Genomic DNA, 26380 nt, shown 5'->3' with positions numbered 1-26380 from the left:
GATTATACTTCACAAGAGACTTTTAAGAGTCGTTATATTTCTGTCAAAGGTGCAAAAGTTATTACTGATAGGACACTTAGACGATCGATAGGATATGATATTGTCGTACAAGAGGAGGATTTCGACGAAGAAGAAGAAGAGAAAGCCGAAGATACGTTCACTGAAGCAAATTCAGATGATATTAAAGAAGAACGCGATGAAAATCGCAGCCCTAATTCTGATCATTCTTCTACTTCGACATCCAACCCTACTACTTCAATCGAACCTATTGTTGATCAGAGGGAAGCTCAATCACAATGGGAAAAACCTATTTTTGATGAGCATAGAGTCGAACCTCATGTAATGGGAGAGAATATTGAAAGTGAACCTGAAGAAGAAAAAGAAGATTACGAAGAAGTTGAAGAAGTCGATCACGAAGAAGTTGAATACGAAGAGGTTACTCACACCCGAGCAGCTCCTTCTCAAGCCGATTTGCTGTTGAAAAACTACACAGTTATTAAGGAGAAGTTTCAATCCAAAAAAAAGGCCAACAACATGGATCCTCACAACCCTCATCTTTTTGCAAGCCGTGCTCAAGCTAACATCATCATTAATTTCGCTGAAGTTGTCACTGATTCAAATAGAGCAATTGCGTTGGATCCTGCAAGCTACCATAAGCCAGGGGACGTGGCAGTGACAATATTTGCTAAGGGAATACCAACCATCAATGTTGGTGTTGGATTTGGTGAACATATATTAGATGTTAGCAGTGAGATCCTTGCTCCTCTTCAATCTCATCCACCTAATCAGTCTTCTCTTGTCTTGGTTAATGATAACATGGACCATTCCTTCCAATACCAAGCCTTAACATATTGGAATTTGATGAATAACGGTGGTGGCAGCAAGAGAGAGGAGATTAAAGCTATCGGTTCGAACTTTTGCGATGGAAATTCAAGTGGTTTTCAAGGGTTTTATCCAAACCAACCCACACTGCTTCATGGACTAATGCGTGTGGGAAATTCTTCTTCTACAATGGGAAGGAAGTGGAGCTCTGGCAATGGTTACGACGAATCATACTTTGGTAGTAGAATCTCTATGGCTATGAATTCGCCGAGTAGTGATAATGTCGGATTTCATAAGTTGACAAAATATGATAGAATTATGTTCTATAAACTTCATGAAGATGAACGTGGGAAGGAGGATTTTGGGCGTCATATCAACACTACACGTTTCCACCTCGGTAACTTAATTGAAGTTGGTTACGTTTATACTTTGGTTGTTGACGACGAATTTTATGAAGATGTCGAGATGAAGGTTCTTCATTCACTCAAGATAATTTTGATTCAATCATTGGCATATGAGATTGGATATGAGGTTGGCGTTTTCTTACATATTAGTATCCATCACTTCCAATACAACCTTCGTTCGAAGTGGGCGTTGCGAATCGCCTTGGTGAAATTCAATCTTATGCGGATACATCCAGCTTTTCTTAATCAATCGGTTCGGGACGAACCTCTTGAGGGAAGGGGATGCTGATGCAGGGGCACCCGGCGTGGAGACTATTTCCATGACCGGACCCGGTCATGGACCAACCGGCCAGAGAGAGTAGAATTAGGAAGTCCTTATTTTAGTATGATTATTAATTAATTTAGGTTTAGGAATTATGCTATTTTAATATTTCCAATAATTGGAAAGGTTCATATTTGAGTCCAAGTTATTTAGGCAGTTGCAGTATTTAATTATTTAGAAAGTCTAATTCAAGTCTATCTAGGAAAGTCCAGAATCCTATAAAAGGATATCTAGTTTGTCTATGATTCTCAGATTGAGAGAAAAACCCCATTGAAGTTTTAATCAAGTTTATTATTTAGAGTTATTTGATCTTTATTTTCATCGTTCTTACTTAATTATTCATCTCTTTTAATTCCGCTGCGTTTCTACATCAAAAACTCACATTTGGGCCGTGGGGGCATGTGCCCCCACATGCCCCTATGTGGGCTCGCCCCTGATTACATAAAATTGTGACGTTATAATTTCAAGTCCACAGGAAAACTCACATTTGGGCCGTGGGGGCATGTGCCCCCACATGCCCCTATGTGGGCTCGCCCTTGATTACATAAAATTGTGACGTTTTTTGACATCAGCAGAATTCACACAAAACAAACTAGTAATATCTGCCAAAAATTTGTTGGCTAGTTCCACTGAAATTCCTAGTAAGACATCGACTGCTTGGTTGTCGTTACACTTTCTACTTATTTATGATTGTTATAAAGTATTTATAAAGTCGAATGATATGAAAAATGATCATCTGTTGACCAAGGTCAATAAGTCAATAAATGATCAATAATCCAATGTGTCAACTCGTGACGAGTCACCAGGGAGGTGAATTTAAAAAAGTTCAACCACTCAATCTTATAATTATGGGGTCGGTACGAGTGTCCTAGGCACTTAAGTCCTGCTCTGGCTCTAAATACAATCAGGTATCTATTGGATTTTTGGTAAAGAGAAAGGAAGTTTGCGTGAGTGGATCGATACCTCAATCCCGAAATATGGAGGTAGAAACGTGCCTAATGATTTCCAAACTTAACCTCGAATCTGATCCAGGATCCCAGTTAGCGAAAATCGTATGTATTTAAATTACTTGGGATACAAGAGTCCCGCGACGAGAATACTTCTATGCAAGATTGGAAACTCGATTTATCCAAAATACCGAATAGCCTCGAATAAGGGAGCTTGTACCTATCAAATATACGGGATAATCCCAAAGAGGAATCTCAATATCTTACGACTGTGAAATAGCAGTTTCATCCCATGACGATGGATTTAAACCGTCTCCAACATCGTTTATCAACAATCGGTAAACAAGCCTGTAAAAGGCAACAAACTCGGTTCAAACGGGTAAACGATATTCAAACATACAAGTAAAATCTCAGGCCAATCAAAGGTTCAATCCTAAACTTGGAACTTCAATACTCATTAGTAACGCCTTTACTGACTTGGACATTGGAGAAGTTTCTCAGTTCCAAGCAGGTTTTGTCCCCTAGTTCGCGAAGGACAGTTTGAGACTCAAAGAAACAATCTCTTATCCTGAACGATAACCTAAAACCGAATTTAGACATCATGAGAGGCAAAATGTTACAAGGAAGAAATAATCAGTTTCATCTGAATCTGTGGTGAGTGTGAGAGAAAGACAGGCATAAGAAACAAAGATAGAAAGAGAGATAGAGGAACAACAGAGAGAGGGAGACGAAGACAAAAATAAAAAGGGGAAATGAGAGAGAAAGAAAGGAGGTGAAATTAGGGGGTAAATAGACAATCAAATTTTATTTTCGGACTTCAAACAAGATTACCTTCTAATCACATCTCATTGACCAAAGTATTTATTCCTTGGAGATTTTTACGGATGCCTCAAAATCGTGACTTTTCTATTTTTTCCCAAACGGGTCTCTGATTAAAATGATATGCTGGTAGTTAATCTTAACTATCTTAAGAGGGCATTCTAATTCCAACACTGCTAGGTAATCCAGCAATTTCAGCACATTTATTGGACAAGTACAATTGGACAACAAAATGAACGACACATATTTTATCTATGTTTTCATTTATTTTTTCAATTGTTGTCCAACAGTACTTGTTCCCAAAGTGGGTTGAAATTACTAGGTTGTCTAGCATTCCTTAAGGTAAGCCTGAACCCGTCCTATTGCATATTGCCCAACTTAACATTTTAATGGTTAGTTAGCAAGATAATTTTGATTACTAATTTGCTCTTTTCTCTCTTTAGGTTATGAAAATAAAATAACTATGATTGTGCAAAGTTTGCCTCCTAACATTTTGTAACTTGTTAAGAATGTCTCCTCGATAAGAAGTCTATGACAAAGTTCCTAAACATTATATACTCCAAATTTGGTGTACTAGTTGTTATGTTATATAATTGATTTTGTTTACTAGTTTATATTTTAAGTTTGAGAGCTATAAAGTTTGCTGCCATATGCATCAAGAGAGTGTTTAATGACTAAGAGTGGGACTAACAGTTTTGATTAGCCATTTTTTGCATTTAATGAAGTTTTTATTAAAAAAATTGTATTTATCAAAATGATATGCTTATATTATTATTTTAATAAAAATGATATAAATACTCAAAACTAAAATAAAAATAATATAAAGTCATTAAAAACTAAAAAAGAATAGATCTAAAAAAGATATATATAAATATTTTAAAGATATATATATATATATATATATATATATATTAAAAATATATATAAATATTGTATTATTATATTAATAAAAATATAATATATACATATATATATATATATATATATATATATATATATTAAAAACTAAAATAAAATAATGTAAAACAAATTATTGGACATAGTCACGAACAAATAGATCATAAAAGAGATTAGAAGAGCAATAGTTAGACTCAAATTGTGTAGTAGTTAAGAGCCTCTTTAACTCAACCTTTTTTTTCGATATCGACTTTTTTTAATTGGTAACAAACTTATATTACGATTTATACCTAATATAAAAGTAAAAAATTTAGTTCTTAAATCATAATTATCAATTTATTTAATTACCAAATTTACTTACGCATAACTAATATGAAAGTATGAAATGTAGTTATATTGTCTTAATGACCAACCCAATGCTCGAGAGAGAGAAAACACGCTTTAAGAAGAACCGAACTATCCTGGAAATTGATGAGTAAGGGAGTTTAGTAAGTTTTTTTTTATGATCTCTTTAATTTGATTATATATCTTACTTCATATAGCGTACCAAATGACTCAGATAGATTTAAAAAAAAAAAGACTTCTACTTATAAGCTAATAAAAGAGTACATTTTTCTTTTACATTATTTTATTTTAATTTTTAATAACTTTATATTATTTTGTTTTAGTTTTTAATATATATATTGTATTAATATAATAATTACAATATTTATATATATTTTTAATAATGATATATTTCTTAAAAGTATTTATATATATATTTTTTAGATCTATTCTATTTTAGTTTTTAATAACTTTATATAATTTTTTTTTTTATTTTTCATATTTTCACTTTTTTATTAATATAATAATATAAGTATATTATTTTGATAAATACATTTTTTTAATAAAAAATTTATTAAATGCCAAAAAATGGCTAATCAGAACTTTTAATTCCTATATGGCCCCCTACTTTGTGACCAGCTTCCTTTATGACCCCCTTTTTTTCGTAAATTCAAATATGGCCCCCTATTTTCAAGTATATGTCAATACTACCCTTCCTAATTCTAAATTTAAAACATTTCAAAAAACTTATTTCCACCTCACCCCTCTCACTCTCTCCACCTCATCTCTCTCTACAACTCACCTCTCTCTCTCTCCAATTCACATCTCTCTCTTCCAACTCACCTTCATCTTCTCCGATTAAAGTCGCCGGCCGGAAAATTTTCCGGCCGGATTTTTTTTTTTTGGAGGTCGTCGGCCGGAAAATATTCCGGCCGACGACTTTAATCGGAGAAGAAGAAGGTGAGTTGGAGAGAGAGAGAGGAGTGAGTTGGAAAGAGAGAGAGGTGAATTGGAGAGAGAGAGAGAGATGAGGTGGAGAGATGAGGTGGAGAGATGAGGTGGAGAAAGAGGGGTGAGGTGGAAATAAGTTCTTTTAAATGTTTTAAATTTAGAATTAAGAAGGGTAGTACTGACATTTACTTGAAAATAGGGGGCCATAAAGGAAGCTGGTCACAAAGTAGGGGGCCATATAGGAATTAACTCAAACTTTATCCCTAGTAAACATAAAATATAAACTAGTTAACAAAATCAATTATATAACATAACAACTAGTACACCAAATTTGGAGTAATTAATGTTTAGGATCTTTGTCTCTCATTTCATTCTGAACTTCCCAAACAAACTTATGTTTCCAGAATCAATAAACTTAAGGATAGTGTTAAGGTATGAAGTCATATTAGTGATTCTTCTTAATCTCTTTCTTGCTTTCTATCTATTGGGTTTGTTGATCAGTGTGTTTGTTAGGTGAGATTTATGTGATTGAGCTGAGACTTATGTGATAATGTAAGTTCTTAAGCTGTTTTTGATTAATATTTTGAATAGAGATCAAGTACTTGGGTAGGTCCAATTACTAAATAAAGTCGCAGAACATGCAAAAAGTTGGATTTTTTACTTTTTGTATTTTGTTACGAAGTGATTTGATTTATGGGAACACTGAGCAGGATGGGTGGTTTGACGTTTATTAAAACTTAGGAAGAACTATTAAGTAATGTGATGGGTATTAGAAAGTGATTCATGGAAGTGAAATGTACTTGTAGATGTCAGATTGCTTGTGGGTTAGATCCACCAGACTGGCAGGTAAAGTAGAGGATAGGCCACCCATTGTAAACTGCCCCGCATAAGTGCCGATGATTGTGCTACCTTGCCCTGCAGCCAGTGGCGTGGCCAGGAATTCGGGGGTCCGGGGCGAATTTTTTTTGGCTCCTTTATACTATCGCATGATAAATATTTTAGCATGTTTTAAATGGAAACAAATTTAAAGTTATTTAAATTATAATTTTTGAAAACTTTAGATGATTAAACAAACCATATTAGCCATTGCAGTAAGAAAATCGGTCTAAATTAGTTGTGTAGTTCCTTTAGTTTCTCACATTCTCCCAAAATTTTGTATTATTTCTGGTGTCTAAACATAAAATGCAGCAAGGTGTTTCAGTGAAAACAACTCTATCAAATATAGGAGTATTATTTTTTGGTAAAACATCATCTGAAAAAATCCCTTTTAACTATTGAACATGAGATATTTAGTTATCTATATAATAGCAATAATGCATACTATATCGAAAGTTTATTCTATGATAACAATATAACTTTTCCTAATTAATTAAATATTCTTTGTTTATTCTTCCCCGCCCCATTTTTAACTTAAATTAATATCTTCATGCTTCAACTTCATGAATCAAAATATCATTAATATTTTAACTTCGAATTTCAAATCCTTAACTAACTTTTCATCTTTTAATTTTAATTCTTAAATACGAGTAACTTTTATATCCAAATCACTAAAACCAAATCTTCTTTTTTCGCTCAATATATAACCATTTTCAAGTAATGAACATTTTTCTTTGAATATGGACTACGATCTACGTTAGACGTTAGTCATTGCATGATATTGATACATCATCAAGATGTGATAAACGCGATAATCTAGGACCTTCAAAGTTTAGAGTTTATGTCAACACTATCAACCACTTGGGTAACCAAGTGTTGACAGTAATCAACATTCTATGAATCTCTTTTCTCATTCAACAATCAAGTAATCAACATTCTAATAGGTAATTATAGGCAGGGCCGTGCATGAGAATTTGAGGGCCCAGTGCAAAATTTTAGTTTAGGCCCTACGTATAATCAAAATATAAAAAAATTACACACAAACTGATAACGAGTTCAAAATAATTTGACTATAAAGATAATTGATCGTTTATTTATCAACTCAAAATGTATTTGAAAAACATTTGATGCAAAAAAATTAAAATGTTACTTAGAATTTTTTCTCCTTATATATTTTGAAACAACTAAGTAATTTGTAGTCTGATTTTCTTGTAAGGAAAGGAGAGAATAAAAGAAGGCAAAGTGAAAAAAGAAGAAACTAGAGAGAAAAAGGAAAGTAGAGAGAGAAAGAGTTAATAGTTAGAGAGAAAGGAAAGCAAGACTAGAGAGAGAAAAGAAAGTACCTACTAGAGAGAGAAATAAATGCGTCATATTTGGAGAGTGGGCCCCCTAATTTACTTAAATACAATATATATATATCCAGAGTTCCAAAAGTTTGACTTTTTCAAACTTCTTTTTTGTATTTTTAATTGGAAACGGACCCAACACTAACAGCAACAGACAACAAAATTGAAACTTGGAAAGTAAAAACTTTTTTGGGCCTCACGTACGTGGGGGGCCCAGTGCGGGCGCCCTGCCCGCACTGGGCACCGCACGGCCCTGATTATAGGGCATAATTGAATGGATTGCCGAATTTGATGAGGTAGTAAAATTGCACCTTCATAGTATCTGACATGGTCAAATTCATTATCATTACTTTAGTCACAAAATTCAAAATGAATTAGTAATATTTATGTTGGCTTTTGAGACTAAAAGTTATTGCGAAAAACCTAAAGATGTTAAGTACGTCTCAGTTATACTTGATTGCACTTCTGATTTAAGTCACGAAGAACACATGTCACTAGTCATACGATGTGTTAACGTTGCAAGAACTCTAATAAAAGTTGAAGAATATTTTTTGGATTCTTAAAGGTGGAAGATATATCGGACTATGGTATTTTGGAACTGAAATTGTTGAGACGCATTATACGAAAGGAGATTAGAAAACCAACTGAAGTGTTAAGTTATTTGAAAGATATTTGGTCCACTATGTACAAAAAAAATTTCAATGGTGACCTATTTTGTGCATTGAGAAAGATATAGCCGACACTCTTGATTGTTCATCAATTCTGTAACTAAAAAGTAAGAAGAATAATGTTGAAGTGATTATAATTATCATTTCAACAAAAAAAGTTATCACAGTTTTTTTTTTTGCTCCGTATTACATAAATTTAATAAAAATATTATACGCCACAAATAGTTTTTGTAACCTAGTTTTACGATTTACTATTAATCGAAGGGGCCACATTTTTTAACTTCGCTCCGGGCCGCCAAAAACTCAGGGCCGGCCCTGCTCTCACGCTACATGAACTTCACAAGGATTCTCATATTAATATGTGGTCTGATTGTTGACGAAGCCAGAAATTTTTTCTTGTGCAGGCACTGTTAAGCAGTTAAAAAAAGATTACCGTCGTTAATGACGAATTGCGGAGCTACGATACTAACTTCTATCGAAAATAGTTACTATAAGTCTAAATCGGTAAAAAAAAAATCATATGTTTTTCAAACCAATGACTTCTATATGTCATAGCAATACTACCAACTAATTAGGCTACAACTAATTGTAACTTATTTTGACTAAAATTTAAATATAAATAAATAATATTTGCAGTTAAATTAAATAATGTTAGGATATATACATAAGAATGAAGAATTAATAGGACCTAAGGATAATATGGGGATGCAAATAACACTTAAAATAAAATAAGACAGTGGGATTTAAACCCATGACATGCCGTGTGAACTACCAGTGACTAAACCACCGAGCCAACTACAGCTTTGTGTCATAATTTAGCAATCACATTTATTTTACCTAAATTCGATCCCGAGACTTTTACACTTAAAGGCGTTTTTACCTAGGAGCCGTGGGGGTGCGGCCCCTACGTGGCTCCGCCCCTGATTAATCGTATACATTCAAAACTTACACATGTTTCCCAATTCATCAACAATAACTAGTTATTAGTGGGACATTTAAATTCTTAATAATACATTTGACCAACATATACCTAATCCCATTTAACAAAAAAAAATCTCATTAGGTCCATTGAGACTAGGAAGATGGCAAGAATACCATTGGTTAAAAAAGCGAGCAGCTATACGGTTGGTTTCATGTATCACCAAATATCAACTAGTCACATTTCTGACTCCCAACTCGTAGTAAACTGGAACTTTATTTGGAATATTAAGACCATTCTTCGTATAATTCTTTTCTTCTGGAAATGTTGTACAAAAACTTTACCAGTTAAGCATCGTATCAGTAAATATAGTGACAACTAATTGATTTGTTATTTTTGCAACCAAATAGAAACTATTGGACAAGCGTTAGTTCACTGTGGTCTTGCTATTATATTTTGGTTTACATGGAAAGAATTGATTCAGAGTCTGAGACCTCCTCATCAAACTATGAAATTTGGTTTATGGTGTGTTTGGTTGCAGGATTCCTAAGTAGGATTCCTATCAAAAGTGGAATTTGGTAGGAATCATGAATACTTGGTCTGTTTGGCTACCAAAAATCCTAGGACTCTTGAATCCTAAGGATTCCTAATTCCAAAAATTGTATTGGACCAAAATCCCACCTTACCCCCTAGGATTTGTTAGGATTTTGGATTAATGAACCTAAATTTCAAACTTAAAATCAACAAAAAAATATTTCCTTCTACAAAATCATTATTTTTTTCAAAGTCATTACTTTTTTCAAAAATCATATTTTTTCTAAAAACTTTTAAAAAATACTCAAATAATAATAAATCATAGGATTCTTAGTTGCCAAACAAGCCAAAAAATATTACTAGGATTCATGAATCCGTGGAATCATGAATCCCAAGGACTCATGAATCCGCGGATTCATGATTCCGCCATCCAAACACACCATTAATTCATTGCAGCCAAAACCTCTACTCTAAGAGCCTAAACAAGTAAAGAGAGTGAACCCAAAGCCATCCTATCAGGAGCAACTGAGCAAGATGGGCAACAACTAATAACTAGAAGTTGATCACCATTGAAAGTGATAATCAAAGACTGATGAACTACTTACAAGACCAAAGACGGATGAACTACTTACAAGACGCACGAAGAACTATACAATGGCAATCCATCAGTCCCATCAAGTAAATCGGGAAATTACTCCCATAGTCCATCCTTCATCAACATCAAATTTAATTATGTTTCTAAATCATGTAAAATTCATGCAGAAACTCTAGCTAAATGAGTTAGAAACCATCCAGGAGATCGAATTTAGAATGGTGTTCCATCAAATATGTCTCATCCTTGGGTGTGATGGGATTCTCCGTCAGTGGCCATGAGCTAGGATTCAATACTATTTTATACTGGATTTATTATTTTCACATAATTTATTTTCATCATGTGGCGATGAGCTTGGAGACCGTCTTCTGCAAACCATTTTTCATCTCTGCCATTGATGAATGAAGGGTTGAAGTTCATCAAAACCAAATTTAATTTCAAGTTAACTTAAAAGAGGAAAGTGATTTGGTAATGTCTGCCACTTGATAAGGGAAAAAAGAAAGTGATAATCACTCAATGATATATTGAAGGATATTTTGATCATTATGAGAAAATTGTTTTGTTCATCCACCTACCTCGACCAAATATTAGGCTGAAACTATAACTTCAAATCTTTAGCTAAAGTGGCTATTTTTTCTAGTAAAAAGAAAATACTAGTTTTTTTTTTTTTTTTGCCATTTCTCCAATAAGGACATAATCTATATAATAAGAGAGGGTATTTTCTTTTAGAATATATCATCTTCAGCTATTTAGATTACATTTCCCAAAGTAATCTCGGAAGGTTGATATAATACCCCTCAAAAGGTCGAGATAATACCTTACAAACTTATCTCCAAATTCTCTTTAATGGTTAAAATTGCACCTTCTAAACTTATCTCCAAAGGTTGAGATTACGCCTTTGATACAACTGTATGTGTCCCCCTGTTCGGGCGCTCACTAGTTATACCCTTGCCAGTAATAAAAGGACAACATCATTAATGCAGGAAACTAAATATGGTTCAAGGGTCATAAGGGAAGCTTGTAATAAGAAATTAACCCTTTCCGTTAATCTATAGACTAATGAACAACTACTCAACAGAAATCTCATCGAAAAAAAAAAATAATCACCAGAAAGGAATACGTCCAGCCTGTACTTTACATGCTAATGGTTGATCAAAATACTCTACCCTATACACGTGAAGGGTGGTTTCAAGTACTTTCTGAAAAGGACTCCTACCATTACCAGCTTCATTGTAGCTCCTGTCTTCAGATTCTTTTTCACAATTTGTTTTTTCTAGCAACATATGATCAAGATCTTCCAACTCTATACTCTGGAAAAAGATCTTTCGGCGCTTTCGAGTGAGAACATCATCAAGACCTTGTATAAATAGTTTTACTTTCTCTTCAATAGAGTTGACAAAGCAATGTTGAATAACAAGTTGTATATACTCTTCTCTGTTCATGCTATTCACAACCAATGTATTCCCTCCTGGACACAACTCCACACTTTTCCTACTAGACTCAAACTCTTCTTCTTCATTGACCTCCCAAACAAATGTCAGTCCCAAACCATCGGAATCTATGAGCTCAGTATCCATCTCCATAATATCTTTGCAGCTTTTATACATATATGGATCTGCACATCGTATATCTTCCAACGTAATGATTGATCTTCCGGCTAATTGAAGAAAAAACAACTGATCAAATCCAATGCCTAGTTGCACGTTATGCATCAATGCTAAAGCTATCACTCGACCACAAAACCCGTAATATTTCAGTTGTTGGGCTTCCACTTTTGCTGCAAACAAGAAACGATAATAGAACTATTAGAGAGATTGACTGACGATTAAGAGAGGCACTGAAACTGTATCATATAACAAAACAAAAATATAAACAACATTTTAGAAGGTAGAACAATTTGCAACAATATGAACTCATATACCTGGATTGGGAAAGAGCCTCTTATGGTCATGTGGACATGATAGGAAGAGTGAATTTTGTGGACTGAACAGGTGTTGGCATAACAAGAGGAGCCATTCTCTGAGGAAGGCAGGACTTGCTTCTAAAGAGACCTCATTTTTTAACTGAGGAATAATACCATTCCGTAGCAAAATGGGGTTTGCAAGCCCAACCTGCTCGAAAGAATCAACAAATAACTTCGATCTGTCAATGGTCACCATCAACTTTTGCAGGTTATTAACCAAATCGGGAAGCATCATCTTGATCAAATGTCCTCTAGATTCATCACTAATTAAATTCTTATGTTTAAGAAGCCATTGATGATCATCCGCTCTCTTCGATTTCATAATAAGCTTATTTATTGATACTTGGTGAGAATTCAAGCAAGAGTAAAGGTTATTTTCTGCAGGAGGATGAAGCTTAGAGATCATGTCTAATTGCTTGAGAATTGGAAGATAATAACACCAACCATGATTAAATTCACACACAGTACATCTAGTGTACTCGACTCCGTCATCCATATACGTAAGACCAAGATCTACGCTGTTCAGCAACTCATTAAAATCATCACAGAACGGTTCGAGCTCTTCTATGTCAAGGTTGATAGGAAGCGACAGAAGTGGTAGACCTTCCGATCTCATATGCTCTTCAATTTTGGAACACATATGAAGTGCAAATATAGAGAACTCACCGATATCACTCTCAAATCGTGCTTTCAAAACAGATGGAACTCTACAGAAACACGACTGCCTGATCAACTTCATATTTTCAAGTAACTGTTTCGTGAGCTCCCTTATAAATGGATAAAACTGACCAATTAAAGTCGTCGGATCTCCAAAATGTCTCCTAATGTTTGTGTTTGCTGGACCAATTGAGTTGAGTAAAGATGCGAATGTGTGACGACAAGACAAGTACAATAAACGCCCAGAAGTTGTTGTATGGTCACGGAGATTTTCGCAAAAGTTTAAAACTACAGAACCAAATTGGTGTTGAACGTGTATTGGAAAGGACTGAATATTAGGATAGAGAAAGAGACGAATTGATTCCTCGGCAATCTCTTTATTATTTTTTATGGGAGATTTGAATAAGTAGACCAGAAAGTCAGTCATTAAGTACCACTCCAATAATTGAATATGCTCGGTCTTCTTACGGTTTTTAGGGGTCATACTCAAGAAATACTTACAGCCCTCAATAACATATTTTCCTCTTGATTCATCACCATTGCAATCAATACTGTCCACTAGGAGAGGTGAAATAGATGTGACCAAATTTCTAAGGACTCTAACTGCTCGCTTATGATACTTCTTATTAAAGAAATACCTCCAACTTGATCTGAATTCTAGACTAGGTATGAATTCAATCTCTCCTGGTTTTTTCTCAAAAAGTTTTAATAGCTCTTTATCTTCTAAGGAATTCATCACTTTTAGATAAGACACCTAAAAAAGACCTAACTTTATATGTATTTGGGGCAATATAAGAATGCTATGATATGCTAAATCCTAATTGGGTACTCACTATATATTCAAAATTAGGATTTCTTACCTGTGTGATTGATTATAATTTAATCTTCCACTGGTAAAAGCCTAGAATTGATTGATCAATGGTGGGTAATAAACAATCAAGTGTTTATTACCTGTGAAATCCTCTCGCTCTACTGGCTCTACTGTCACCTTTTCTTGTCAAGAGTCGCCGGCGAGGTGAGTCCCTCTCCGTTTAGGTTTCTCCTCTGAAATAATGAAGGGGAAAGGTTCCACTTTCCATCGACGAAATTACAAGGTCTCAGCTCTGGCGCCCAACATTACTTTTATAGGTCCTCCAAAATTGTGCCATAGGCGCCCTTCCACAACACAAATGTGTAATGAGGACTTGATGATGCTTCCTGGACGGTATAGACCTGTCACCGTCGCTCTCCCTTACGTTTTTTTTTTTTGGCAATTCGACTACGGTCTACGTTAATCGTTACAAGACATTGATGCATCATGGAGATGTAATGAGCACGATAACCGCTTAATATAAACTGAGAATGAAAGAGGCCTAAAGCCCGACAACGAAGAGGCCTAAAGCCCGACAAATTATTACATTATTCATAGTCTAAATTACATAGGATAAATATTGATGGCAACTAAAGGGTGGGGGACCACTCTCTCTTACTGCCCTCGTAGTTGTAACGAAGCCCCCACTCTTTGGCCACTTCGATTTTACCCCTCTGATATGCTGGGTGTTTCACCATAGTTCTGTTATTCGTTGCGATCTTCAGTAGTCCACAAATCCCACACACGTACACCACATATACATATTTTGAATTTGGGAGCTGACGTTGGAATTGAGAAAAGCCCAGGGACTCCCAAAATCTAGGGGCTCCCAAAATTCGGATCCCGAGTCCCACACTGGTTTTGCTCTAACATCAATTTATGACTAAGACCACTTGTGAATTGAAATGGTTAAAAGCCATCTTATAGGACGTATGAGTGTCTCACACAGGGTTTATGTCTCTCCAATCTCCATAGTGACAGTAAAAAAGCTTTATATATTTCTCAAAATCTGTTTTTCCATGAACGAACAAAGCATATAGAAGTCGATTGTCGGTCTATTTGTCATGAACTCATCGCTGGAAATATTAAACCATTGTTCGTTCCATCCAATGCACATTGAAGTCGATTGTCAGTCTCTTGGTATATAAACCAAACTTTAAAGGAGAATTTAACATCTGGTTTCTAGAATTTCTTGGGCTTTCTCAAAATTTAGATGTAATATTCTTCTCAAATTCAATTAATTTGGACTTCATACATGAAACCTTTCAAACAAATAAGAGTCATGTCTTTGTTCCTAATTGTGATCACCAATTACTCTAAAAGCACATAGATAGACTAATAACTACATACAGTTTATAAAACTATAAGTTCTTAATTAAATTTTTTTTTGATGAAAGAAGTTCTTAATTAAATTTGAGAAATGAGATTAAGCATTTTTGTACGCGGCCTACATTTAGCAACCAAGGGTCGAGCCCTAGGCAAAGTGAGTCCCGTCCCTTCTGTCATGTCGACCATTTCATCACTAATTCTTTCCCATTCCAGACATTGAATTAGAGCTCCCAAAGCCAATCCCATCACACGCATCGCCATCCCTTCTCCAGGACAACTCCTCCTTCCCGATCCAAATGGCATCAACTTGAACCCTTCTTTTGTTCCTTCAAGTCCTATAAATCTCTCCGGCCTGAACTTATGTGGCTCTTCCCATATGTTGGGATCATTTTGTATTGCCCACATGTTCACCATTAGTATCGTACCACGTGGGATACAGTAACCACCAATGTTGCACTCTTCAGATGACTCATGTGGTACTAGTAGGGGCCCTGCTGGATACATTCTAAGTGTTTCCATGATGATAGCGTGGAGGTATGGCAGTTTGTTGATATCAGATTCTTCGATCAAGTGATCTTGTCCTATGTGTATGTCTATTTCATCTTGAGCCTTCTTTAGAGTCTCTGGGTTATTTAACAATAAAGACATTGCCCACTCCATTGTTCCTGATGAAGTATCTGTTCCCGCTGATAGCATAACCTAAAAGTAATATCCAGAAACAATAAAAAACATTAAAGAAACCGAAAAAAGAGAAAATAATCTTCCCTTAATTTGATGAAATTTCAGAAGTGCGCCATTTTTTGTGAAACTAATTAACAAAGTGGAAAGGATGTGCCTTTAGCACTAATAGGTGATACCTTGGTGACACTGTAATAATCAATCAAATTTTAAATCAATTCGTATCTTGAGACTATCAAACATAGAGATCTAAGGAGTGCGATCTATTTGTTCATATTGAGCCACTTATAACATGTCATTTAATGTACCAAGCACGATATGATAGTAACAAAGTCGTGCCTAAACTCACCACGGAGCGGCCAATTGTGAACTCTGATTACCCCATCTAAACCAATTGGATCCTTTCATTGACTTTAACAATAAACAAATTTCCTAAGGTCATAGTGGATCTTACTTTTAACCTTGTAGTCTTTATTATGTGAGTGGATTCCCACACAAGTTTTCCACTACCTCTTGGTCCTCTACCTTCTACTTTACTCATAAACAGGAAAGCCTTCAATGTCATGTTTTTCAACAAATTTATTGACATATTCAAATGCAAAAATGGTGTCCTAAAAAATTTGTGTGGTTTGATAAGATGGAGCTCATAAATAGAGTAATTTAAAAAACAATAAGTCATTTGTTAAGATTATGACCTAATTAGACCTAGCCTTGAATGCTGAGTTAGTTGAGCAAGTGGAGATTCAAAAAGTTGTTGTACTAAATGATCGAAATTCAAACAATATAAAAATGAAAGTGTAAAACCAATTCATATTTTAGCAAAATTTTTCTCTAATACTGACATATTCTCGGGTTATCTACCAATTTTTAGTGCAATGGGTAGACACACTCTCTTTTAAATTCATGAGGAATACTGAGCTTTCAAGGCTCAAGGCACCTAGCATGAGAGGTTATAATTGTGAATCAACTATTACCTAATAAAATTATCTAAAAAAAAATATTAAGAAAATGAAGTCAATTATGTTTTTTTTTTTTTTTTTGAAATCTAGTCAATGATGTTAAGTAGGTATAACTTTACCAAAATAAATAAACGTAAATAAGGTAAGAAATAGTACCCCAATAACTCCTCGGATCATTTGATCTGTGTAATATTCTGGTTCCTTGTGTTGTAGAGACAATAAAACATCAATCATAGTCATCTTGTTTCTATGTTCTACACGATAATCATCAATTAAATCTTCGTAATTACTACTCTTCTCCTTTAATATTCTTCGACGTTCTTCGATCAATTCTTGCAAGAATTCATCTCTATCTTCTTTCAATTTGATTGCCATCTTTTCTACTCCATTAATACCTATCCATTTCACCCAAGGCAAGAAATCTTGTATATTTGAGGCTCCTCCTAATATAAATGTTTGCTTTATCATCTCTCGAAACTTTATAGCTTCTTCCAACTCTTTCACATCCTCCCCGTAATATCTTTTTCCTGCCATCATCCTCATCATAATGTTCAAAGTAAACTGAAAAAATGTTGATTTCATGTCCACTGTAGGAGACGAAGATGCTCGTGACACTAGTTGTTGGACCATGGAACGGACTTCATCTGCACGTATATTGTAAAACATTTGGAGACGATTCGATGAGAAAATTTCAAGGGTCGTGATTCTTCGTAGATTTCGCCAGTGAGGACCGTATGGAGCCCATACTAAGTTTGTGTAATTGTATCCTAAATGTTTTCCTATTAGGAATTGGGGACGGTTCGCGAAGATTACGTCATTTTTGGCGAGACATTCTTCGGCTAGAGATGGAGAAGACACAACAAGTACGGGTCTAGAACCAAATCGGAGAAATGTTATAGGACCATACTGATTCGAAATGACTGATAAGGTTCGATAAATGGGTTTCTTTAAGAGGTAAAGATGGCCAATTATTGGTAGAGAAGGAGGGCTAGGTGGGAGGTTCTTATTCTTCTTATTGAGAGTGAGAAGAAGCTTTGTTAGGAAAAACAAAGCTATGAATAGAAGTAAGAGGGAGAAGGGTTCCATGGTGTGAGAATTCTTGAACCAAAACAAAAAACAAAGCTTTTATTTATAATTGGATTTGGATATTGAGAAGTTTTGAATGGTAAGTAATCTTCCTTGGAATAAAGGGTTTTTTTGGTTCAAATAATCTTGAAAAGCAGTCTTCTTTGTACTGAGGATATGTATTGGAGTAAAAGTCACTTATCTTTTAGAATCTTCCAAGAATTGCATCAGCCATTGGATCATCATTTTTAGTCTTGTCCTCTATTTTCTTGCAAATTTCCTTTTCTTATATTACAAAGAAAGAAGGAGCAGAGTTTTTACAAGAATTTCTAAATCTTCCATAGAAACTAAGCAAGACTGTGGAGACTTATCTCTATAGATCTCAAAAGTTTAGAGCATCTCCAATGCAACACTCAATTTTAAAAACTCTGAGTGTCACATATGATTTTTAACTCAATTTTAAAAACTCTGAGTGTCACATATGATTTTTAGAGTTTTCTCTTAAAAACTCTCTCCAATGCAACACTATATTTGAGAGAGTTTTTAAAATTGAGTGTTGCATTGGAGTAAAAGTCTTCTTTGTACTGAGGTCATGTATTGGAGTAAAGGGTTTTTTTGGTTCAAATAATCTTGAAAAGCAGTCTTCTTTGTACTGAGGTCATGTATTGGAGTAAAAGTCACTTATTTTTTAGAATCTTCCAAGAATTGCATCAGCCATTGGATCATCATTTTTAGTCTTGTCCTCTATTTTCTTGCAAATTTCCTTTTCTTATATTACAAAGAAAGAAGGAGCAGAGTTTTTACAAGAATTTCTAAATCTTCCATAGAAACTAAGCAAGACTGTGGAGACTTATCTCTATAGATCTCAAAAGTTTAGAGCATCTCCAATGCAACACTCAATTTTAAAAACTCTGAGTGTCACATATGATTTTTAACTCAATTTTAAAAACTCTGAGTGTCACATATGATTTTTAGAGTTTTCTCTTAAAAACTCTCTCCAATGCAACACTATATTTGGATCTCTAAGATGACGTGTTGAGAGTAGAATAGAGATATCTAAAGAGGACACTCTATGAGATATCTCTAATTGTCCAACTCATGAATATTTGATTTTCAACCAATAGAAATCGAGTTTTCTATATTTTCTAAGTAATTAATTATTTGTGTACAAAAATAACTACGCCACATAAGCAAATAAGATAAGCTTAGAGTTTTGTATTGGGGAGACAAAAAAATTGAGGATCTCTATTTTCGCCACTTAAGAGTGAGGATCTCAATTGGAACTTGACACGTAAAATGAATAGAGATTTTTGAATTTCGCATTGGAGATGCTCTTACATTTTTTTTTTCTTTTCGTTGAAATCTCAAAGATTTAGTTTTTTTTTTTTTGAATTGGTAAGCGTGTGCTTCGAACCCTTGACCTTTAAGTTGGAAGACTTACCTCTTACCACTTGAGCCAAGGGTTGTTGGCATCTCAAAGATTTAGTTTGGTTGTGTATACCAATTTTAGGCTGGTTTTGTAAATTAAAATTTGATGTCTCTTGAATGCAATAATTTCTATGAAACGTGATCTCGTTAGAAATTAGGACATATTGTTTAATATTCAAATTTAACAAAAGCAATAGGGGTGGGGTTTCTCCCAGCCCCTTTGCCCCAACATGGGAGCTCCGGGGTTAGGAGCCACTCTGTAAGGACTCTCCGTCAGTGGCGAATCTAGTTGTAAGCAAGGGTGCGTTATAGCCTACTCTCGCTTTCAGAAAAGTGCTTTAGAAAAAGTTTAGACCATCCTGAAAAATATTTATGGTTCCCAATCTGTCTAAATAACAAAATGTATAAGCAGCCCAACTGGTTGAACTTGAAGGAGCGTGTGAGGATCTTGGTGGTGCAGGTCCAATTCTCACTTAATTTTGAGTTATTTTTTAGATTTTAATTACCAGTTAAATTAATGGTGTGTTTGGTTGCAGGATTCCTATCAAAAGTGGGATTTGGTAGGAATCATGAATCCTTTGTCTATTTGGCTACCAAGAATCTTAGGACTCTTAAAATTAAAATCAACAAAAAAAATTTCCTTCAACAAAATAATTATTTTAAAAACATTATTTTTCCCAAAAATAATTTTTTCTCTGAAAATCATTTTTTTTATCGAAAATCATTTTTTCTTCAAAATATTATTTTTTTCAAAAATCATTTTTTTCCCCTAAAATCAGTTTTCCCTGAAATTTTTTTTTTCTCCAAAACCCGTTTTTTCCCAAATTTTGATATTTCTTCATATGAAACGATATTTGAAAAAACGGGTTTCGAGAACAAGGTTTATTCAATATTTTTTCTAAAGAAGCGTTTAAATACTCAAATAATAATAAATCATAGGATTCTTATTAGTTGCCAAACAAACCAAAAAATATTACTTGGATTCATGAATCCGTGGAATCATGAATTCCAAGGACTCATGAATCCGCGGATTCATGAATTCCAAGGACTCATGAATCCGCGGATTCATGATTCCGTTATCCAAACACACCATAAATGAAAACTTAAGCAGCCTACCTCTCAACCCAAAATAACAAGGTGATACCATCTTTGAAGCCCAAGAAATATAAACTTAATTCTGCACACACCTGAAAACGTTGAAGACTATTCTTGGAAATGTTAAAGGAGAATCCTCTAAGCCAAATTGTACGGGGATAGTATGAAAAAGGGGAAAGCCACACACGTTATAAACTAACTCTCCTTATTTTGGTCGGAATTGGATCTCACGACCGGAGTCGCACCACCGATATTGTTTTGTCTTAGTCTCATTTTATTTCTCTTCGCTCTCTCTTCTCACCAAAAAATATTACTTGGATTCATGAATCCGTGGAATCATGAATTCCAAGGACTCATGAATCCGCGGATTCATGATTCCATTATCCAAACACACCATAAATGAAAACTTAAGCAGCCTACCTCTCAACCCAAAATAACAAGGTGATACCATCTTTGAAGCCCAAGAAATATAAACTTAATTCTGCACACACCTGAAAACGTTGAAGACTATTCTTGGAAATGTTAAAGGAGAATCCTCTAAGCCAAATTGTACGGGGATAGTATGAAAAAGGGGAGAGCCACACACGTTATAAACTAACTCTCCTTATTTTGGTCGGAATTGGATCTCACGACCGGAGTCGCACCACCGATATTATTTTGTCTTAGTCTCATTTTATTTCTCTTCGCTCTCTCTTCTCTCCATTATTCTCTTTCTCTATTGCAGGAAAAAAAAAGGAGGGTTAATTCCATTTTCCCCCTAAAGATGATCCACTTCTATTTGGCCCCCTTTTGAGTTATTTCGACAGTCAACTTTAACTGTTGACTTAATTCCCTTTTCTACCACTCTCTTCAAAACTCTTTCCCATCTTATCTTTTGTCATTTTCTTTTTGTCGGTCTCCGCCTGCCAGAGGTTGGCCGGTCACCTGTCGGCTATCATCATTTAAAAAAATGCAGTATGTATTTCTTCTCTCTTTCCACTTAAACCCCTAACTTCCTCCCTCTTTTCTTCCGCCCCACTTAAACCCAAAGAAAAAAGAGATAAAACAAAAGAAAAGCGGGTTGTACAGGGAAATACAAAAATTTTCAAGAGTTTTTTTATTTGAGAACATTTTCTGTCTTATGAACAGCTAATATGAGGTAGATCCTCTAAAAAAAGAGAATCCAGCCCACTCTTTTATTTATTTATTTATATTTAAAAAAAATCAATTTTTTATTTGAATTTTTGAACTTATAGTCCAAAAAACGGACCCTAATAGGAAATTTAGTCCTCTCTAATCCTATAAAGGGTTTAAAACTCAAAATATTAATGTAAATGGATATCTAGTCCATTTGCATACATCTAGAGAGAAAACACAAAATCCTAGAATACATATTAAATCATAATACCTAATATAACCTTCCTCATATATTATAACTGATTTACCGTCAAAATCCACAAATATCTTTTTCCATTTTTATCTCTCACCTTCTCTCTCCAATCACGTTTCTATTCAAAGTAACCATTATCTTCATCATCCTCCATAACGGAAACATGTTTATTTTCTCTCTCTAAAACCGAATCATCTAATAAACCTCCATTAAACTCAAAAATATTGTTCCATCTTCATTATAGCAGTTGAATCCTTCATATTTTATCAATTTTACATTCTTAAAGTATTTGTTTCGTTCCATTGATAAGATCTAATATTGCTTCTCTGGTTAAAGTAATAAATTCTCTCTCTCTAACATTGAACATAACAGATTTTGATTTTGTTTTCAAATGTTAGTGTACTAATTCATTAACTTCGTATTTGTGAGGTTTATTTTCTCTCTCTAAGATATTCATAACTATTTATGATCTCGATGTTTAATCCTTCTTTACTAATTCCTTCAGATCGATTATGTTTTGTTTTCATCCGATTATCATATCATTAGATTTAGATTTAGGTTTAAGCTTCTTGATTTTCTGATATTTCATCACCTCAGATCTTTGGTTTCGTACAATTTTATGAACCAGGTGTTATTCCATACGTTTATCATAACAAAATATACAATATAGGTAATTTACAGTAAATTTTGATACTTTCTAGTACATTACGCAAACATCTTATGTACGATGTTTTTATAAGAGAATGTAAAATACGCGTAATTTGTTATACATTATATATAATTTATAATAAATTCTAAAACATCGTATAAGTGCACATAAATTATGTATTATTTATTTACATTACGCGTACTTTTCACCCAAAACAGTAGCCTTCTTGAGCTGATCAAACTACTCAAAACCTTCAAATATTGTTAAAATTTGACAAACATTATACATAATTTACGGAACTGTACATGTAGTTTATAATACAATGTATGATTTTTTTTGTTTAATGTATGTGTATTTATGTGTGTAGATTTGATATAACAGATGGAATTTCAAACAGAATCATCAAATCAAAGTAAGTCAACGAAACTAAAATCTGATGACTGGGATAAAATATTTACTGAAGTTGGTCAGGTGTTTTCTGGTGGTGCAAAAGCATTTGGATATGCTCTTCCACAATATAGTGTAATTGTTATTTGTCCTGCTCAAGACTGCAAATGGAGAGTACATGGATGGGCACCTTTTCTGAACTAGAGAAGATTTAGTACGTTTTTTTGTAACAAAATGTAAACGATGTGTAATTTAATAGAAATCATGTGTAATTTATTGAACATGACGCATATACATTTGATAAATTACGTTGTATACATGACAAATGATGGTTGCCTCGTCATAAATAACACATAATTTACGAACCTGTTTCATAATTTTGTATTCGATATGTGGTTATGTATGAGTAAAAACGAAAACAAATGTTGTTGTAATATTCTCAGAAAACTATATTTTTTCCAAATCTGAAAGTTAAGTGAGAGAAAGTGATACATACGTTTTGTATATTAACCCCCAAATCACGCTTAATTGATCCTAGAAAATATTTTCTTTCCAAATCTGAAATTTAAGTGAGAGAAAATTGATTTGAATCGAAAAAAAATTAGATAGTAAGAGAGAGAAAATTGTTTTGGTTTCCAAATCTGTAAAGAGAGACTAGTTTCCAAATATGTATAGAGAGAGAACATTGATTTGGTTAGGGTTTTTGTTTTGAATCGATTTGGGAATAGATTTACTTTCCAAAATGATTTAGAAGAGAGAGAAAAATCAAATTTGGGTTTATACCGTTAGCTGCTTTAAAACCCCCAAATCACGCCCATATTAGAAACTTTCCAGATTCACCCCGAAAAATTAAAAATCCTGCGATTTTTGTAGGAGGGACATGGACGGTAGTTATTTCATAAAGAATGAGTTATCATGTCCATAATGCAAAAGGACTAAATATTCATATTTTGGGAAGATTTGATCATAAACCTTTTTTGAACATTATTTTGGTATATATACCCATGGACCCGTTTTATTTTATGTTCGTTAACATTTTTCTAAGTTCATTCTATTTATTTTCATCTTTTTAGACCCTCTCTTTTGAAAATTGGACTAAAATTCTAATTTTAATTTCAATTTAGAACTAATAATTTATAATTGAATAATAAGATTGAAGTTTTACACGCGTACATCACACATGTATAAAACAAACTAAATTTGAGTTAGGAGCCTTCACTTGGGAGCCCTAACTTTATAATTGAAAATGTTATACACTTTGTGAGCTACTCATATGAAAGTAAGCTTGCCAATGGATATCAAAATATTTGACATCGATCTGTATTCAAATTTTAAAATATAATATGAAATTTCGGATACAGATTCGGATATTCTTTATCGGATGTCGGATCCACCAATATCCAATCTGATAAATATCCGTAGCCGATAAATAATATAAAAAATAAAAATTAATAATAACAATAATAATATATAAAATGTATGGTTGAAGTTTATTATTTTAATCTAATGGCTAAAAACTTAAACTTAAAATATAAAATTTTATTTTTGTTTCGATATCGGATATTATCCCATATCCATTATATTTTCAGATTAAGATATTAATATATAATATCCGTCGGGTTATCGACTATCGGATAGCTTATCGAATATCAGATACGGATAATGTCTATAACGATAAACTAAAGTTTACAAGCCTATATGGAAGCTCATGTTAGGTTTGCTCATATATAATAGCTAGGCAATTCTTCGACATAAAACAAAACAATAGTTGGGCAAATGAGCCCAAGTTAGGTTTGGTCTGTATATAATTAAAAGTAAGATCATTAGAAATTTACAACCACAAATAAGTATTTAGATCAAACAATAGTTGGGCAAATGAGCCCATGTTAGGCAAATAAGAATTGAGATCATAAAATAGTTAGACAAATAATTATTCAGATCAAATAATAGAGGGACGCTTGGGACAAAAAAAATAATAGTGGGACAAATAAGTATTGAGATCAAATAATAGTTGAGACAACATTATGGCAGTAAAATTGGAGGATCAGAGCTGGTCTTGGACCCTACTGTTATTACTAATGTTTTTTGTCTCATTTCTACAGGGCTTCAAGAGCGGAGTATATTACAGACTTTCCAGAAGAGGTAACATTACCTGCAAGTCCCATTGATTCAGTGGAAAATAAAGATATTAGTGTGGTACCTTCTAAAGAAGAAATATGACAAACTATTAAAAAAATGAAGTCATGCAAAGCTCCGGGACCATACCGGTACTCTGTTATTTTCTATAAGAATTGTTGGGAAATTATAGGAGGTGAGGTAACTGATCAAATAAGGAGTATCTTCGAATCAGGTACATTGCCAAGTAATATGAACCATACTTATCTTGCATTAATTCCTAAGGTGCAAGTCCCAGAGTCTCCAATTGATTATCGACCCATTTCACTTTGTAATGTTCTATACAAGATAGTCACAAAAATCCTTACTAATAGGATTCGGCCATTACTAAATTCACTGATATCACCTACTCAGAATGCTTTTGTGCCAGGTAGACAGATTGCTGATGATATAATTGTTGCGCAAGAACTATTTCATTCGATTGCTAATTCTACGGCAAAAGAAGGGTTTTTCGCTCTTAAGGTTGACATGACAAAAGCATATGACCGAGTTGATTGGAATTTCTTGAGTGAGGTTCTTCGAAGGTATGGTTTTATGGACAACACCCATCTCCTCATTATGAATTGTGTCTCGACGGCTTCTTTCTCGTTATTGATAAATGGGAGACCGAAAGGGTATTTCTATAGCAAAAGAGGACTTCGACAGGGTTGTCCGCTTAGCCCGTATTTATTTATTCTGTGCTCAGAAATACTTACTAAGCTGGTAAGTCATGCAGAAAACAATGGTTTATATAATGGACTTCGTATAAATAGATATGCTCCAAGTGTGAGTCACCTTATGTTTGCAAATGATTTGTTCTTCTTCGAAACAGCCTCAGAATATAATATAAAGCAACTAAAAATTAATCTGGATTTATATGCGAGTTGCTCAGATCAGTTAATCAATTATCAAAAATCTTCTATTCACTTTAGTAAAAATTGTGCGATGGCAAAAAGGAAGAGTATTCTGGACTTGTTACGGGTTAAAGAAATGAAGGTTAATGATATTTATTTGGGGAACTTCCTGCTGAAACCGAAGCACAAAATTAACTCTTATGAGTTTATTATCGACAAGATAGAGAGGAAGTTATCGGGGTGGAAAAGGTCTTCGTTATCGCATGCTGGTAGAACGATTCTACTAAAGAGTGAATTAGCTTCAATTCCCATTTATTTTCTTTCTACGAACATAGTTCCGAAGGGGGTGGTTGAGAAAATAGAAAAGCGCCGAAGACACTTTTGGTGTGGGACATAGTTCAGAGGCAAAAAAGTTACATTATTTGAATTGGAAGAAGATGCAAGCGAGTATTAAAGAAGGGGGATTGGGAATTCGTGATATGGGTCTTGTCAATCAAGCACTAGTTGAGAAACTCACATGGA

At 34.0% G+C, this 26380-nt stretch overlaps 2 protein-coding genes and 1 long non-coding RNA gene across 5 annotated transcripts; 1 reads left to right on the top strand and 2 right to left on the bottom strand.

Moving 5' to 3' along the window:
* Positions 1 to 11442: 11442 nt before the first annotated feature.
* Positions 11443 to 14483, bottom strand: LOC147533291 (E3 ubiquitin-protein ligase UPL5-like). Of its 3 annotated transcripts, none has more exons than XM_086646986.1 (3): positions 14417 to 14483; positions 12343 to 14085; positions 11443 to 12198 (listed from the first exon to the last, which is right to left on the bottom strand). In XM_086646986.1, the coding sequence occupies exons 2-3, from the start codon at positions 13775 to 13777 to the stop codon at positions 11525 to 11527; spliced, it is 2109 nt and encodes a 702-aa protein (XP_086503112.1). In that variant the 5' UTR covers positions 13778 to 14085; positions 14417 to 14483; the 3' UTR covers positions 11443 to 11524. The 3 variants fall into 3 exon arrangements, with proteins under 3 accessions (XP_086503112.1, XP_086503114.1, XP_086503113.1); XM_086646988.1 differs by lacking the exon at positions 14417 to 14483 and having other exon boundaries at positions 12343 to 13795; positions 13993 to 14184; XM_086646987.1 differs by lacking the exon at positions 14417 to 14483 and having other exon boundaries at positions 12343 to 13806; positions 13993 to 14138.
* A 587-nt stretch (positions 14484 to 15070) lies between these two features.
* Positions 15071 to 17990, top strand: LOC147533290 (uncharacterized). Its single transcript, XR_015227439.1, has 2 exons — positions 15071 to 16022; positions 16071 to 17990. It is a non-coding gene; the product is annotated as an uncharacterized LOC147533290 (long non-coding RNA).
* On the bottom strand, positions 15090 to 18264 carry LOC147533289 (cytochrome P450 81Q32-like). The gene is made up of 2 exons (XM_086646985.1): positions 17014 to 18264; positions 15090 to 15919 (listed from the first exon to the last, which is right to left on the bottom strand). The coding sequence occupies exons 1-2, from the start codon at positions 17941 to 17943 to the stop codon at positions 15299 to 15301; spliced, it is 1551 nt and encodes a 516-aa protein (XP_086503111.1). The 5' UTR covers positions 17944 to 18264; the 3' UTR covers positions 15090 to 15298.
* Positions 18265 to 26380: the final 8116 nt, after the last annotated feature.

This window comes from Eschscholzia californica, unplaced genomic scaffold, assembly GCF_041429995.1.
Source record: "Eschscholzia californica isolate CP2 unplaced genomic scaffold, dmEscCali1.0.p SCAF_6, whole genome shotgun sequence".
NCBI lineage: Eukaryota > Viridiplantae > Streptophyta > Magnoliopsida > Ranunculales > Papaveraceae > Eschscholzia > Eschscholzia californica.
Note: the sequence above shows the minus strand (reverse complement) of the source record. Positions and strands in the feature narration are given on the sequence as shown.

Coding starts and splice junctions, on each gene's coding strand:
- LOC147533289 (XM_086646985.1), bottom strand. CDS start 17,943: ATGGAACCCTTCTCCCTCTTACTTCTATTCATAGCTTTGTTTTTCCTA. Junction 15,920..17,013: donor TGATCCGAGGAGTTATTGGG/GTACTATTTCTT, acceptor TATTACTTTTAG/GTTATGCTATCAGCGGGAAC.
- LOC147533291 (XM_086646986.1), bottom strand. CDS start 13,777: ATGAATTCCTTAGAAGATAAAGAGCTATTAAAACTTTTTGAGAAAAAA. Junction 12,199..12,342: donor GAGGCTCTTTCCCAATCCAG/GTATATGAGTTC, acceptor TCTTGTTTGCAG/CAAAAGTGGAAGCCCAACAA.